A 13,976-nucleotide genomic window follows, 5' to 3' on the forward strand; every position below is an offset into this window, starting at 1 on the left:
GATCCTATCCTATGTCAGCATACTTATACAATAAGAATTAAATTCCATGATTTCGTTGTGTTTTTTTTTTTTTTTAAGGGGAAATTCATAAAGCAAAAGCATTAGCCTCCCACACTCACAAAAGTAGTCATGGTCCATATATTCTGCAGTAGTAAACAGCTATTTGTGCTCAGTCCATTGTTTGAACTCCTACCATAATGGAGAAGATACTGGAGTTCACCCTTTGTTTCTGTCCCCATCTCCTCCCCAGCCCAGCAGCCTCAAGAACCTCAGCGAGATGAGAGTTCACTCAAATACAAATCTGCCCACACAGATCAGATTGCAGGAGGAGGACCACCACGTCTGATTCTAATTAGAAGCTAGGCTTAATTTAAAGCTTGTCCTAAATAGAGAAAGTCATCAATAAAGAAAAGCTGAACACCAAGATTTCCAAATGGCAATTCCCTGTAATTTGCAATGTCTATTAGCATATCACAAACCGATTACAGCGTCAGTTAATGTAGGAAGAACCACCCTATCACTAAGTTTAGTTAAAACACTGATCTTCTGGAGCCTTCGTGAGTGAAAGCTTAGGGCATGCAAGGAATGCGTGGTTGGGCCCCCACAGACCTATGCATGCTATATAGGGGAGAGAAAAGGTTACTTTAAACAGAAGGCAGAATTACACCACATCTGTGCAAACATTTAAACCGGTTTGTTTCAACTAGTTATCTGCTTATCCCAACTATTGCTGCTGACTGTACTTGGCTAATTCAAGAGAACGTGATGAAGCAGAACCAAATTTGTTTAAGGGAATGGAACTTTTTTCTGCAGGTATCTTCCCCCTCAGTTGACCACATCATAACAAAAGTGCAATAATTTACTTTTTTTTTTTTCCAAACAAACAGCTATTAAAATTATACAATTTTAGGGAAACAAATTCACTAGTTTAACCATAAAAATATTTCCCCAAGTAACAAACTTTAAAGCATTCAGTAACACAGTATTTCAATAATAATAATAATAAAGAAAATCCCTTCCATTTGTTACAAAAGACAGAACTGTTAGAAGATTTTACTTATTGTACACTATTTAAGAGTTTTGCCATCTTGTGAAGACCATGCTGTAATTAAAAATATAACTATAATTTAAAATAAATGAGTATGGAAATACTGACCTGATTTTGAAATTATATTCTTAACGTTTTGCAAATGAAGACAAGGTAAAGCCCAAGGCATGTCATCCAAGTACTCAAGAACTTACAAGACAGTTTACATCCAGAGTCGTAAGAAAGCACCACTTTCCATAACACACTTTGTATGTCTATTGCTGAACAGCATATTAAATAGTTTTGTGAGAACTGCTACATCAGATTCTCATAACTGTAGCTTGACTTACAGAATTCAGGATTGGGGACAACAGGGAACTTTTAGACAAAATTCTACTCTGAAAAAATATCTGCTAAATTTGGTCCAAGCATCCGAAAAACAAACAAGGGCACATGGGTCCCTCATTGCTTAATGCTGCTGTTTAGCCAACCCTTAGAGGAAAAAAAAAAAAAAAAAAAAAAAAAAAAAAGGTTTATGGCAATAAAGAATAAGAAGGGCTGCCCATGATAGGCACAGAACTGTGACAGAATAAATAGTCTCTTGAGAGAGATGTTTTAACTGTGGTTTTGCCATGGGACTAACTGAACACGTACTAATGGAGAACCCTGAAATTTGTATACTATAGCCACAAGAAATGATTTCCTATTTAAAAAACAGATCCATTTGTAATTAACTGCTTTTCCAATCATCATTAGATATGTGAAAAACAATAAAAAAAAATCTTTAAAACAATTACAAAGAATGGACTGCAGTAGCAGCTACTCAAGCAAGATTCAAGCACAAGTTTAAATGAACTTTCAAGCTGGGAATTAGCCTTCTTTGTCAAAAATTTGTACAACTTTTTCAAAGACCTAAAAAGAGAGAAAAGAATATTAATTTTATGAAGTGTTAGTCAGTTATTTCAAGTTAAACCAGCAATAATTAACAGTACTTTTAAAAATATATAGGTTTTTCTTTGAATATTCACACTCATTCTTTAATAGTGAAATTGGTATCAATTCTGGGAAACTGAGACAGAAGAGCAATACTACTTCAGAAAAGCAAAAGATCATGAAAGTGAAAAAGACAAGACACTGTTAAACACAGAAACACTGAAAATGTCTTTAGTCCAGATCACGTTGAAGCAGAATTGATTTCCTAAAGTTATTCACATCTTAATCAGTTCTTCAAGAGTCAAAATGAGAGTCCCACAGCCTCCCTCAGTAATACACATCAGTGCTTAATTAGCACACTAACCACACATACACACATCTCAGAAGAATGCCAAAAATATGTACCCTGCCACTGTCATCCCCCATGGTTTTTTGGCTTATATACTTACTTCATCAACAGACTTAGAGGCATCCACTTTTCTGACTTTTCCCATTCTCTCATACAAGTCTATTATGGGCTTAGTAGACTGCAGATATGTATTAATTCTAGGAGAAAACACAGGGGGGAAAAAGCATTACATAGTAAAATATAAACAGAAGAGAACTGAGAAGTTTTGGAGATAGTACCTCTTTTCCAGACTCTCCCGATTATCATCACTCCTACCACTGCTCTTGCCTCTTTCAAGACAGCGGCCAACACATATCTATAAAAAACATCAAAAGGATGATCACAACCAAGAACACAAGGTGCTATCTTGAAAGCAAGAACAAAACAAAAATCTAAATAGGCCTGACACACAAAATACTGTCCAGATCTGGTGGATGTAACCAGAATTCATATGGAAAGTTAGGTTCTTCCAGAGAAAAAGGATGATAGCTTTACACTTCGTCAGTTTATTAAAATGTAGGCTCTTAAAGTGGGACTGGGGTCAGTGGAAGTGAAAAGAACTTCAAGCTCTGTGGCTCGACTGGGTCTCCAAACTTGAGACATTTAAAAAAGAAACTTACCTGATTTTCAAGGATGTGTTCAGACTTTCTGAAAAGCAGCATGTCAAATTAGACTACTTTCAGCCTGCACTGAAAGATAGTCACTGTATGTTATTCCCAAAATTTTGTAAGGCTACATACTAAGTTATAGTCAGTTAAAATGTTCTTGCTTGACATTGCTATAATGAAGTCTTAAAAAAAAAAAAAAAAAAAATCAAAATCCAGGTAAAAACTGAAGAACTAACCATAGTTAAAAGCTGCCCAAAGAACTAAGTTTTGAAACATAAAGTTAAGTAAGCAACACTGACACATATGCACCTCATGAATACATTTATCCTAGTCATGCAAGAGGACAACCATTAAAAATTACTTTTTCCTACAAAGTATGCTCATAGAAAAAAAAAAAAAATCCAGAATATCATGAAGATATTGCTGTCTACTTTTAGATCTAGTAAAAAAAATTAGAACCCCAAAATTAACACCCCACCTAGTGAAAAAAATCATTTAATCTTATTTAAGTTTTTAAATAATAAAAAAAACACTCACTTTTCTTTGAGATTAAAAAAAAATTCCATTAAGTAAGAAAAAAAGTAATAACGTTTCTCAGGAAATTGGGGAAAAGGTTAACAGGAAGAAAGTCAACTTAAGGTGCTGGGATTCTCATATCAGTTTTTATGCCTCAAGGGCACTGACATATTAAAAAGACAGCATATCATGGCACTTGTTAAATGAATATAATGTATCACTGTCAAAATGCCCTTGTAATCTAATGACTTGCAGAATAAAACACCGATTACTGGCTATACTATAGCACAGCTCATAACTATGCAACTAAAGACTGCTGCTGCCAGCACTTTAGAATTAAAGCAGACATTGCTATCAAGTTCATTTTGGAGTAAACAACAGTTACTAGAGTGAACAAGTAATGTTTTCTGAAAGTTAACCAAATAATTTTGTATAATGCATTTAAAGTTTTTATAAATTTTCCCTAAGAATGCAATTGTCTGAAGTTCTTCTTCAATATAATTTATTTGCACGTGATTATAGCAAGTGTAATTAGCTGCCTGCTATTTCAAAAAGATGCAGGTTTTCATCTGCAAAAACAAGTTGCCAAAAAATCCTTGAAACACGCACAAGTTTTCCACTTACTCTTACATTTACTACCTGACAGACTTTTATTGTTCTTCTAGAATGATTCTCACAATATAGCAAGAAAGGAAGTTACAGAATAGCACACTTCATTACCTCATTGTCACAATCAAAAAAGAGAACAAAAGAAACATCCGCCTTTCCATCCATAGTCTTATTCCAGCCTTGAAGATTATCTTCATTCCTGGGAAATCCATCAATCAAAAACTTGTTCTTCTGGGAATTGGCAGCCATTGTTTGATCCATAGCCTGATAAAAGAGAATTCAATTCATGATCTCCTGCACATACAACCACTTATCTACTTATTAAATTACCCCCAAAATGTTGACATGGTAAATTGAGAAGCATTTATGTTGGGATTATTGCAGACTTACAAAATGTATTTTTGTTTTACCTTCAAGCATGCTAATTAATTCACCGATACACCAATATAGCCTTCTTTCAAACCGAATTCACTATTTCATAAAGTTCAAAAGCTCCTAATGCACAATCCCAGCTTTAAAAGTTGATTTTCTACAAGATTTTCTACAAGTGCTGTTACACAATAAGATGCCAAAATATCCCTGATCTAGAGTTAATTCTAATGCAAAAACTCCAGATAAATTTAGCCTTTTCTATCTTAATGGAGATATTTATTAAAGGATATGTTTTCTTGGACATCTAATAAGGATAAAGGCTGGAGCTTTTCTTTCCACAGGATCAGTAGCAGGTGCTCTTCTCCTTCACCTGGCTATCTATTTTGGTAAAACTTACAGAAACTTAGTACCTTTAAGGCCTCTACCCTCCAGTCAAATATGACTTGAGCTGACCAAGAGGTCCAAAAGCTAGTTAAGGGGAATAAGACACACAGAGTTGCACTGACTTCCCTAGAGCTACTACCAAAAAAAAAATAATTAAAATATCCCACTGTCACAGATCCCCAGGTATCAAAGGCCATCACCTACTGCCCTCCAACCAGCCAGAAAGAAACAGGAGTAATTGCTAAGAGAAGCCCAGTGTCTGGCATTTCGTACTACTCACACCGGAGAAAACACAAGTCTTCCAGAATACAGCCCCCGCTTTGTTGCTTAGCCTGCAAGAGTGAACGAACAAGGAAATAGCCCTTTCCTTACCCTCTTCAGCAAGCTGATTGTTATTTCAACCGGTACAATTTCCCCCTCTTTAATGTAGTTCTCAATGAGTTCTCCATACTGTGAGCCTGGCCTTTTTCGTTCATCTCGAAGGAGGTCACCAGCAGAAAGGTGCGTGTAGCCGTATTTCTGAAACATGCAAAACAAACAGGCACAGACTTCCTTTACACGTGCAAAGTTAACATCAGTCAATGGTGTCAACCACATTTACCTTCACGTTACAACAGAAAAATACAGAGAACAGCATCTCGCTAGTGACAGATCTATTCCACCGTCGGTGTGTAATCTGACAATACAGCATACTCAGTACACGCAGAAAGCACGGCAGTAGAGAGATTCTTGGGTAAAACGCTCAACAGGCCTTTGGTCGAGCATTCACGTCCTGTTTTCAAAGGTAATTTTGTCATGTTTGGAAATGAGACTGTCTCAAAGTCCCCAAAGTGCTTCCTGAAATGTTACAATGTGCAATGAGACATTTACAAATCACCAAACGACATACAAGCTGTACCCCATTCCTAACAGTTCAACTACTTAAAAATTGTCAGTGGTTATCAGTTGCTGGGTCAGGTCTTGATTTACAAAGTGAAAAAGTCGAGACGGTGCCTTTCCTTGCTGTGTTTACGCAACAGGTTTGTAATTTTGTTTTTTATTGTGTAGTTTTACTTTTACTAAAGAAAAGCACACGAGGTGACTCCAGGTCCTTTGGAGCTGGAGGAATGTTTCAAGCACAGCATGAGTCAGAAATCTTTATGTTCCCATTGCGGTTCTGGCACCAACTGCCTCCTCAGCCTTGGTGTCACATCACTTATAACTCTGCACCTCACACCGCGGCTACACAAGCAGTCCTACACATGCGTTCCTCCAAACCCAGCCCTACATGCCTGCCCCTGCTACCTCCTTCCCCGGGACGAACACGACAAACTGGGAGGGCGGTCGAGTGCCTTCTCCTAACGATGATGTGGCAGATGAAGGTAAACAGCTATGCTGGTGCCACCCTATGTCACGCCATGCACAGTAAACAGAAAGAGAGCTGAGAGATCAGGTCCAAATCTACCGGTTTGATACCAGCATGCAGGAAAACAGCAAACATCGTAAGTCTTTTCTTTCACCTCAAACTACGTCTAAAAAAACTTGCTGACACTAATGGAAAATACCAATGAAAAGTATTTATTACACTTGAATTTCTCAGGCATTTGCCGTCATAAATTGACACCTAGTACAAACATACACTCTTACCAAAGAGAAATACATTGCTATTAAGGAAATTTCAGAACACAAACCAATCATTTTAGTAGCTCATTTAACACCACAAGAAAACTAACCAAGTGTCCTATGGTCCTTGACCAAACATATTCCATAAGAACAGGCAATAAAGACATCTCCTTGGTGATTACCTAAGCTAGCTATACATACAAAACAGAGTACACCTATACATGCTCATCCTAAAGTTTTAAAAAAAAAAAACCCCAAAAGCAGCCACAAAAAAACTTCAGGGTTATCAGCTTGGCTGCAGCAACATCCAAAGCAAATTTTTAAAAAGGTGTCTAAGCACCATAATAATGTGGCTATACACTTTTTAAGGCTGAGAACTCGGGATTTAAAAACTTGGCTGCTGGACTAAGTACAACAGAAATACTACACAACCCAATAAGTGACTTTAAAAACATTTCAGTTGCTTTCCAATTTCACTCACAAAAGCGTGGAAAGCTAGTTCTGCCATAGTCATAATTGAAGAAGGGATATAATTACCTAAATCTCCAAAACTCTACACAGCTGGCAAAAAAAAAAGGAAGCCAGATTTTGCTCTAAATAACTGTGAAGAAAAAGCTCCACAGACATCCTCTATAAGCTGACTGTACTCCTGCTTTAATGTGCACTGCATTTGGATATGCCTATTTAATTGCAAATCTAAATATTTACTATGAACTACAGAAACCATAGACCAGAATAAATCTTTCCTTAAAAGAAAGAAAACTTTCTGAACCCTAAATTAACATGTAGTTCTTCTTGCTAAAGTTAAAGAATGATGATATTTTTAACATCAAGTTTCTACAAAGGAGAAAACAGGAGGAAAATATAATCCCTTCAGTTTTAGAGGATTACCAGACCATTTAATTTTCCTTGGCATTTCCCTTTTCATGCACGAAAACGAAATTGAGTCAGACAATTTTTGGAATTCTCAGTCTTTTGCAACAGCAAACTGAAATAGTTTTTTAACAGCTGAACAGCAAAGTAAAAGATAGAAATGTTTCAAAGTGCTGTTGCATAAATAGACTTGTTTTAGATAACAGTAAATTGTATTCCAGAGTAACCTTCAGAATGGATTAACCAGGCAATAAGAAAAACAAACCTCTCCTTCAGGGGCAAAACATCTATTTGTTAACTGTACTGAGTCAAGAGCCAAAGACAACACGTCAGTTTAAACAATGCAAACAAGCAGAGAGAAAGGCTTGGCTGCTGCCCCGTACACAGAAGGCTTCAGAAATGCGGTGCTCACGCTATTCTCGCCAGTTTTAATCAATTCGTACAGGGCACAAAGTTTTCTTTCATCTTAGGCGAGAGAAACCCTCAGCAAGCATCCTGAATTGGAGAAAATGGTCACATCCCCAAGAGCTCGCAAAAGAGACTGTGATGTAACTGCACAAAACCCAGGGCAAAACACTCCCGCGTCTTGCCAAGGTTTGCATTGTGCCAGAATGACTTTCCAGCAGTGCCAAGTACATCTCGATGCAATCCCCAGAACGTGACCTGTTGCAACTACTGCCTAATTCTTCTCCCCTGAAATCAGAAAGGGAGCAGGACTGTGGCTGCCAAACAATGAAAAAGCAGTTTCTCCAGTTCTTGACGAATGCATATACACTAGATTCATCATGTCAGACTGAAAGGAAGACTTGAAATAGAAACTAGGCTAAAAAAAAAAAAAAAAAAAAAGTAATTCCAAATACTTAGATGCCAAGCACCTAAAATCTGGACAGATTTTTAGATTACGGAAACAAAAAAAGAAAATATAGCATTAACTATTCCAAAACGTATTTCAGAGGTAATGTTTTCTGCTATGCTATGCTAGAGGACTGGCGTGCTCTTCTATAAGAAGAAAAAAAAATTAAATCAGTAAATTGCTATTACACAAGTTGTCATTGTTTTCAAAACTATTTTTATATTTGGAGAACCATAATCAACATCTCTTACAAAAATTAACTGTGAATGAAAAAGATAAAAACCAGCTGTCTTCAGCCCCACTGTAGACATCTTCCGCCTTTGCTTTCAAAAAAATAAATAAATATTGCAGTGCTGTGGAAAGGCGAGCTCAAGTTTCCATCAATCCCCCCACAGAGCCGTTACTCAGAATGGCGCTTAGCTGTACTGCATAGAGCAGAGCAAATCATTGCTTGCTCGTTTGCCACACAGGGACCTGGTAAATCAAGTCCACATTCAGCAGCACAAACTGGGAAATGCAAGCTGTATGCTCCACATAGCCAAATTACAGCCCGAGACTGCAGCCTGCCTGGGATGCCCTTCTCTCCCCTGTCCTATAGCCACTTCAGCCGCCTTCTGTCATCCGGGATTTGCAGCTTCCACTCCTCAGACAGAACATGCTTTGCTTTCAGTAAACAGAATAAATAGATGAATACAACTGAAAATACATGAGTCATCTGTGCTACGTGTGAATAAGGTGGAATCTGCCCTAGCAATCTTCTCGAGGAGTAAGAAAGGCCCAGCAGTGTACAGCAGCTGCCGCTGGGACTCCTTACACAGCCAGCTTTCGAGGGGGACAAGGTTTATTTCTGATTCAGCCCTGTGTGGTCCAGCAGCACATCTCTCCACTACACACACAGCTTGAAACTTCCTTGAGTGAGCAGAAGCCAAGAAAAAGCAAGAGAAATACAAATTACCACTTTGACCTTGACTCCTATCTTGGCTTATCGTTGTTACTCTGAAAATGAAAGTCAAAGGGCTTAAGATCTAAACACATAAAATACAAACTTTTATTGCCCTAGTTCTGACCTGTCATATCTTGGGCAACCTTAATAAACAACCAAAGTTTGCTACATGTTCTCAGATACACCATTTAAGAACCAGTTAAAATAAAAATAGAACTGTGTAAAGCCTGCAGGCTTCATATTCCTTTTTTTTAACCTAAAAAGATTTTGTCCGTCCTATTAGCAATTAGCACATGAAATTATAACCTTGGGGTATAAACTATAATGCAGTAATAGACCTTCCGTCTGCTTATTCCAACTAAAAAAAAAAAAGAAGGAAGACATTTTCTAAATTTGAAATATGTTCTTGCCTAGGGGGCGGGCGGGAAACAAACAAAAAAACACATTAACAAAACAAAATGCACAAAAGAGATCCCACTGACAGTGCCCGCAGGGAAGCAGGGGCAAACAGAGCACCCCAGTGCTTTAGGAACGCTCAACTCAATAAAAGGCACCCAGTATGTTTGGGAAAGTCCAAAATTCAATGCCCTGTGAGTGAGCCTGCGTTCTGCAAGATGGAAGCATTTAGGGATAAATCTTCGGGGTGGGAGGGCAGATTTATATGATCATTCACCATGTTCTAAAAAAGCTCGATAGTTCAGATACATAAACTTATATTCCAAAAAACAACTATGAAAACTTAAGGCTAAGCGGGCTACTAATACTTGGCACTCTTGAAAGAGATGTCAGAAGTTGAGTTTAAAGCAAACAATTTTAGAAACGTTTTTATTTCAAGGAAGTTAATGCTGTCTCTCAGCAGACTTCCAGAAGACAATTAACATATGACAGCAAAACCTAAACGCACTGCCACTGTCTGATAGAATCAGTTCTTTGCATTGTTTTCCTCACCCTAGAAAATCTCCTTATCATATAACCCAAAGCAATTTGACAGCTTTTTTCCATCTGGAGATCAACATACTCTGTTATAAAAGGAGAAGGCTCAGCACCCCACCTTGTCGTATGAATTTTAGATTTAACCACAAACATACAGGATAGGGCTGTGGTGGAGGTGAATTATATTTTGCATACACAGAGAGGGATGTCTTGCATACCCCAAATCCCTAGAGAAACACCTTGCCAAAACAAAAACCAAAACCCTCAAATCTTGCTTGGAATAAAGCCACATGATTTAGTTATTATTCTTCCCCCAACCAAAGAGCTTTGTATTTCAGGCAAAGGTTGTTAAGGATTTAAAATTTAACTACATCAAATCTGCACAAACTATGCTTTCAAGAATGCATTTTTTTCCTTGATTTTACCATAAGCATTTTATAAGCAAAGTTCTGAAGTCAGCAATAAAATACATTAATTTTGTCCTACAAGAACCCACATTCAAATGACATTCAACTACCTGTTTAAATATTCTGCCTCACACGACAAACTACGCAGCAGTCCCAGTGATAGCAAACTCTACCTCACACAGCTGTGGAAGGTTTCAGGAGTTAATCTGCAGAGCTGGAAGGGAGAGGATAAGAACTTAAGAGGGAATTCTCATCCCTTCCTAAATAGGAGGAACTGGTCCAGAGCAGCAGTTCTGCCGTATTTGCACTTCAGGGACAATTCTGCGAGTTTGTGGAACATACACACGAGTCTTCCCTCCATATCGGAGAAAAACAGCCTTCTTCAGCTGTCTCTTCCAACCTTATCTGTGAAGATAAAGAAACCTAATCGCTTACCTGCTGTTCCCTTTCATACACTGTGTCAATACCCATATCCGCTTGTTACTGCATCTTCTTCCCTCAAATCATTTCTCCATTTTGGTCCAAATTCGGCATGAATACATGCCTTCTCTGGAATGAGGGACTCCGGCACACACATGCTGAGCAGTTACGATTTAGGTTAGTACTTAACAAATACGTATTTCACCTACAACATGTGATAGCCATCTCCCTTTTCTGGGAACGTAAAGCCTAGTCAGCAAAACAATTACAACACTTCTATGAGAAATCATTCCCAGGTAGTACGTAATACCCCCTTTACTCTACAAAACACTTATGGCTACCCTTGTTTCTTTTATAGAATCACTTAATGCTAAAATCATGCAAGATCTCAGCTCACCAAAGTGAGACTTCTTCCACATGTGATGTGCTCTGTCCTAAATCTCTAGCATGAATAGCAGCTGAGAGGTATTTATAGCTCATACTGACTTTTTGTCGAGAAAAAACTTCAGATTTACAGCAAGATACCGGGTTAGATTCATTCCAAATATAAACTAATATTATTCAGTCCATTTACAACAGGGATGAATGAGGTTTATTATTACCCAGCTACAGTCTCTCTTCTCTGTGGCAAGCTGCCAACGGGGTTTGAAATCTGAACAAAAATACACGTTCAACCTGAAGGCAGCATTGACTGCATACAGGCTATTCAACTGCCTGCAGCAGGGCTCTCTCTTGGGGCAGCCAGGGGCCAGGCCAAGGACATGTACCTGCAGTCCCTCAGCTGCGTTTCATCCACACGTCCCTGTTATGTGCCCTTTTTCTAAAGTTTTCCAGTAGGCTTGCATCACTCCAACTCTCCCTTCAACATCCTCAGTCCCTCTCTCCCTTAAAAGTTCAGCCAATGGCTCTTGTAGAGGTGTCCAAGCGAGCAGAAAGGCTGTCCACTGCAGTCTGCGGGTCCAAGTGCTTTCTACTGTCAGCTGACTGACTTCAATGAACTTCTTTCTTCTTTCCATGCCGCGAACAGGATTAGTAGAATTGAAGCAAGTTAACGTTTATTAGTATTTGGATTTCCCTTTCCCGGCTTAGAAAAGAAAATAAATACAGTACCAGAAAAGTTAACTTTCTTCTTTGATTTTTAGCTGCAAATACAATTTGAGTAGCAATGACTCATTGGAACTCCTCCTAATAAAGTGGTCTTTATCCAATTATATTAGCCTATCAAGCAAAGGCATTTATACTTCTAAACACAGGCCAGCGGCCACACAAGGTACTTCAGCCCTGAGGCTACATTAATGGTTTGGGGAAAGCCTTTAATGACAGCCTACAAGATTCCCCTATAGTTTAAGCTCATTTGTTTGCTACTTGCCAGGGGCAGAATTTGACCTTACCAAAAAGGCTTTATGAACACTATGAACCTTTCATTCCACAATTTAATTTAATGACTAAGATGGTCTGAATGAGAGTCTGTAATTTGAGGTTAAACTCCTTCAGAACTAAAGTCATAACGGCATTTTTCAATCTGGACTAAATTTGCATAACTTAGTTATACAACACCAAGGACTGGGATATAATGGCAGCGTGGATAAACTGTAACAGCACTGCCAGGGCATCACCAGAACAAATGACACACAAAACGGGCCTGTGCCAGGAGTTGTGGGTTGGTTTTTTTTTCACTAATAGTTTCAGAAACACAGGCACTGCTACAGTTCTTAGTCATTTCTTTCAGTGCGGGTATGGATAAACTTTGATCCTACATGGCTTTCAACAAGAAAAATGTATACAACTTCTCAGAAAGAAAGAAAAAAAAAAAAGCTGTTTCAAATCCAACATACACATGTGTTTGGAAGCATTCAACCTTAACTACTTCTGTAATTATCCACCTGAATACAGCACGATTATGCCTGCATTTTTTGGTTTTTAAAAGGACAGTACTTCACTGCTCTTAGATACTTTTCTACGCCAAAGGGCTGTAAAAACGTATTTGGAAAACTGAAAATGTTAAAAAATACAGCAGAAAGTCTTCTCAGCCTATACTGTCAGTTTTAGGCTCTTTGAAAAGAGAGAACAAGATTAACCATCTATGGGGTCAGGACATCCTTTAGCCTCTATCATATTCTGTCATAGAACAAAATTTTACTTTCACAACCAACAGAGATGGCACCGGGTCAGAATGCCAACGCCCTGTGATGTCTACTGTCTTACGTTTATGGGACAGGCTTCAGAAGACGTAGACCTTGACCCTATACACATGAAGTCAATGTAAACCACCTCGCCTCCACTGCCAGGCCACAAACCCAGCAGCCCGAGGTGTGCGGGTGGCAGCCCTGCAGTCACCGACGTGGCCACGCAGACGTGTCCAGAGCCGCCCACACAGGCTGGGCTGCAAGACCGGCCTGACAACGCAGCAGGAACTTCTCAGGGGCTGTGGTCCTCTGCCAAGCAGGCAACTCCCACTGAACCACTGTCATTAACGCCAACACTGGGGCATCCTCCAAGCCCTAAGTGGGTCTCCCACTGCCCAGGGTGGGTACCAGCACAGGCAGACCCACCAGTAGAGCAGGATCCCAGGGGGACTGAGGGAAGAAAAGGCAGAAGAGAAAAGGCAGACGAGAAAAGGCCGGTCCCCGGAAAAGCTGCCTGACAGGGACTGGAAGGGAAACGGAGACACCGGAGCAGGGGCTGCCCCCGCTGCTTCACCAGCTAACGGGGATATGCGGATCAGTTATTTTTATTTTACCGTCTCCAAGGGGCAGATCAAGGTTGGACAAGAGCCCAGACCGCCAGGCGAAGGGGGACACGCTTCCCTAAGCGACCACCCCACGGATCAGCATAGACCCCCACCGGGAGGCGGGGGGAGGAGGTACAACTCCCGACGTGCCCCCTACGGAGCGAGGAGTCCCGTAACACCGCCCCCTACTCCCCCGGCTGCCCTCACCTCCACGATGCGAGCGCACTGCGTCCCCTTGCCCGCCCCGGGCCCGCCGAGGACGAAGACGACGACGGGCTTCATGAGGAGAAGGAGGCGGCGGCGGAGCAGCAGCAGGACAGCGGCGGCGGAGCGGCGGCCAGAGGGCGGCCGTGAAGCGGGCGAGGAGCAGCGGGCAC

The 13,976-nt window shown here is 39.8% G+C and overlaps 1 protein-coding gene across 1 annotated transcript; it reads right to left on the reverse strand.

Moving 5' to 3' along the window:
- Positions 1-1,373: 1,373 nt before the first annotated feature.
- On the reverse strand, positions 1,374-13,921 carry CMPK1 (cytidine monophosphate (UMP-CMP) kinase 1, cytosolic). The gene is made up of 6 exons (XM_009884638.1): positions 13,807-13,921; positions 5,210-5,356; positions 4,193-4,345; positions 2,588-2,664; positions 2,410-2,506; positions 1,374-1,939 (listed from the first exon to the last, which is right to left on the reverse strand). The coding sequence occupies exons 1-6, from the start codon at positions 13,879-13,881 to the stop codon at positions 1,898-1,900; spliced, it is 591 nt and encodes a 196-aa protein (XP_009882940.1). The 5' UTR covers positions 13,882-13,921; the 3' UTR covers positions 1,374-1,897.
- Between the last annotated feature and the right edge of the window lie 55 nt (positions 13,922-13,976).

The sequence above is a fragment of the Charadrius vociferus genome, unplaced genomic scaffold, assembly GCF_000708025.1.
Source record: "Charadrius vociferus isolate BGI_N301 unplaced genomic scaffold, ASM70802v2 scaffold163, whole genome shotgun sequence".
Lineage (NCBI taxonomy): Eukaryota > Metazoa > Chordata > Aves > Charadriiformes > Charadriidae > Charadrius > Charadrius vociferus.

Excerpts from the sequence above, each read along its gene's own strand:
- CMPK1 (XM_009884638.1), bottom strand. The coding sequence starts at position 13,881 with ATGAAGCCCGTCGTCGTCTTCGTCCTCGGCGGGCCCGGGGCGGGCAAG. Across the intron at positions 2,665-4,192 it reads TTTTTGATTGTGACAATGAG|ATATGTGTTGGCCGCTGTCT; the intron begins GTAATGAAGTGT and ends TGTTTTTTATAG. Across the intron at positions 2,507-2,587 it reads CGGGAGAGTCTGGAAAAGAG|AATTAATACATATCTGCAGT; the intron begins GTACTATCTCCA and ends GTTTTCTCCTAG.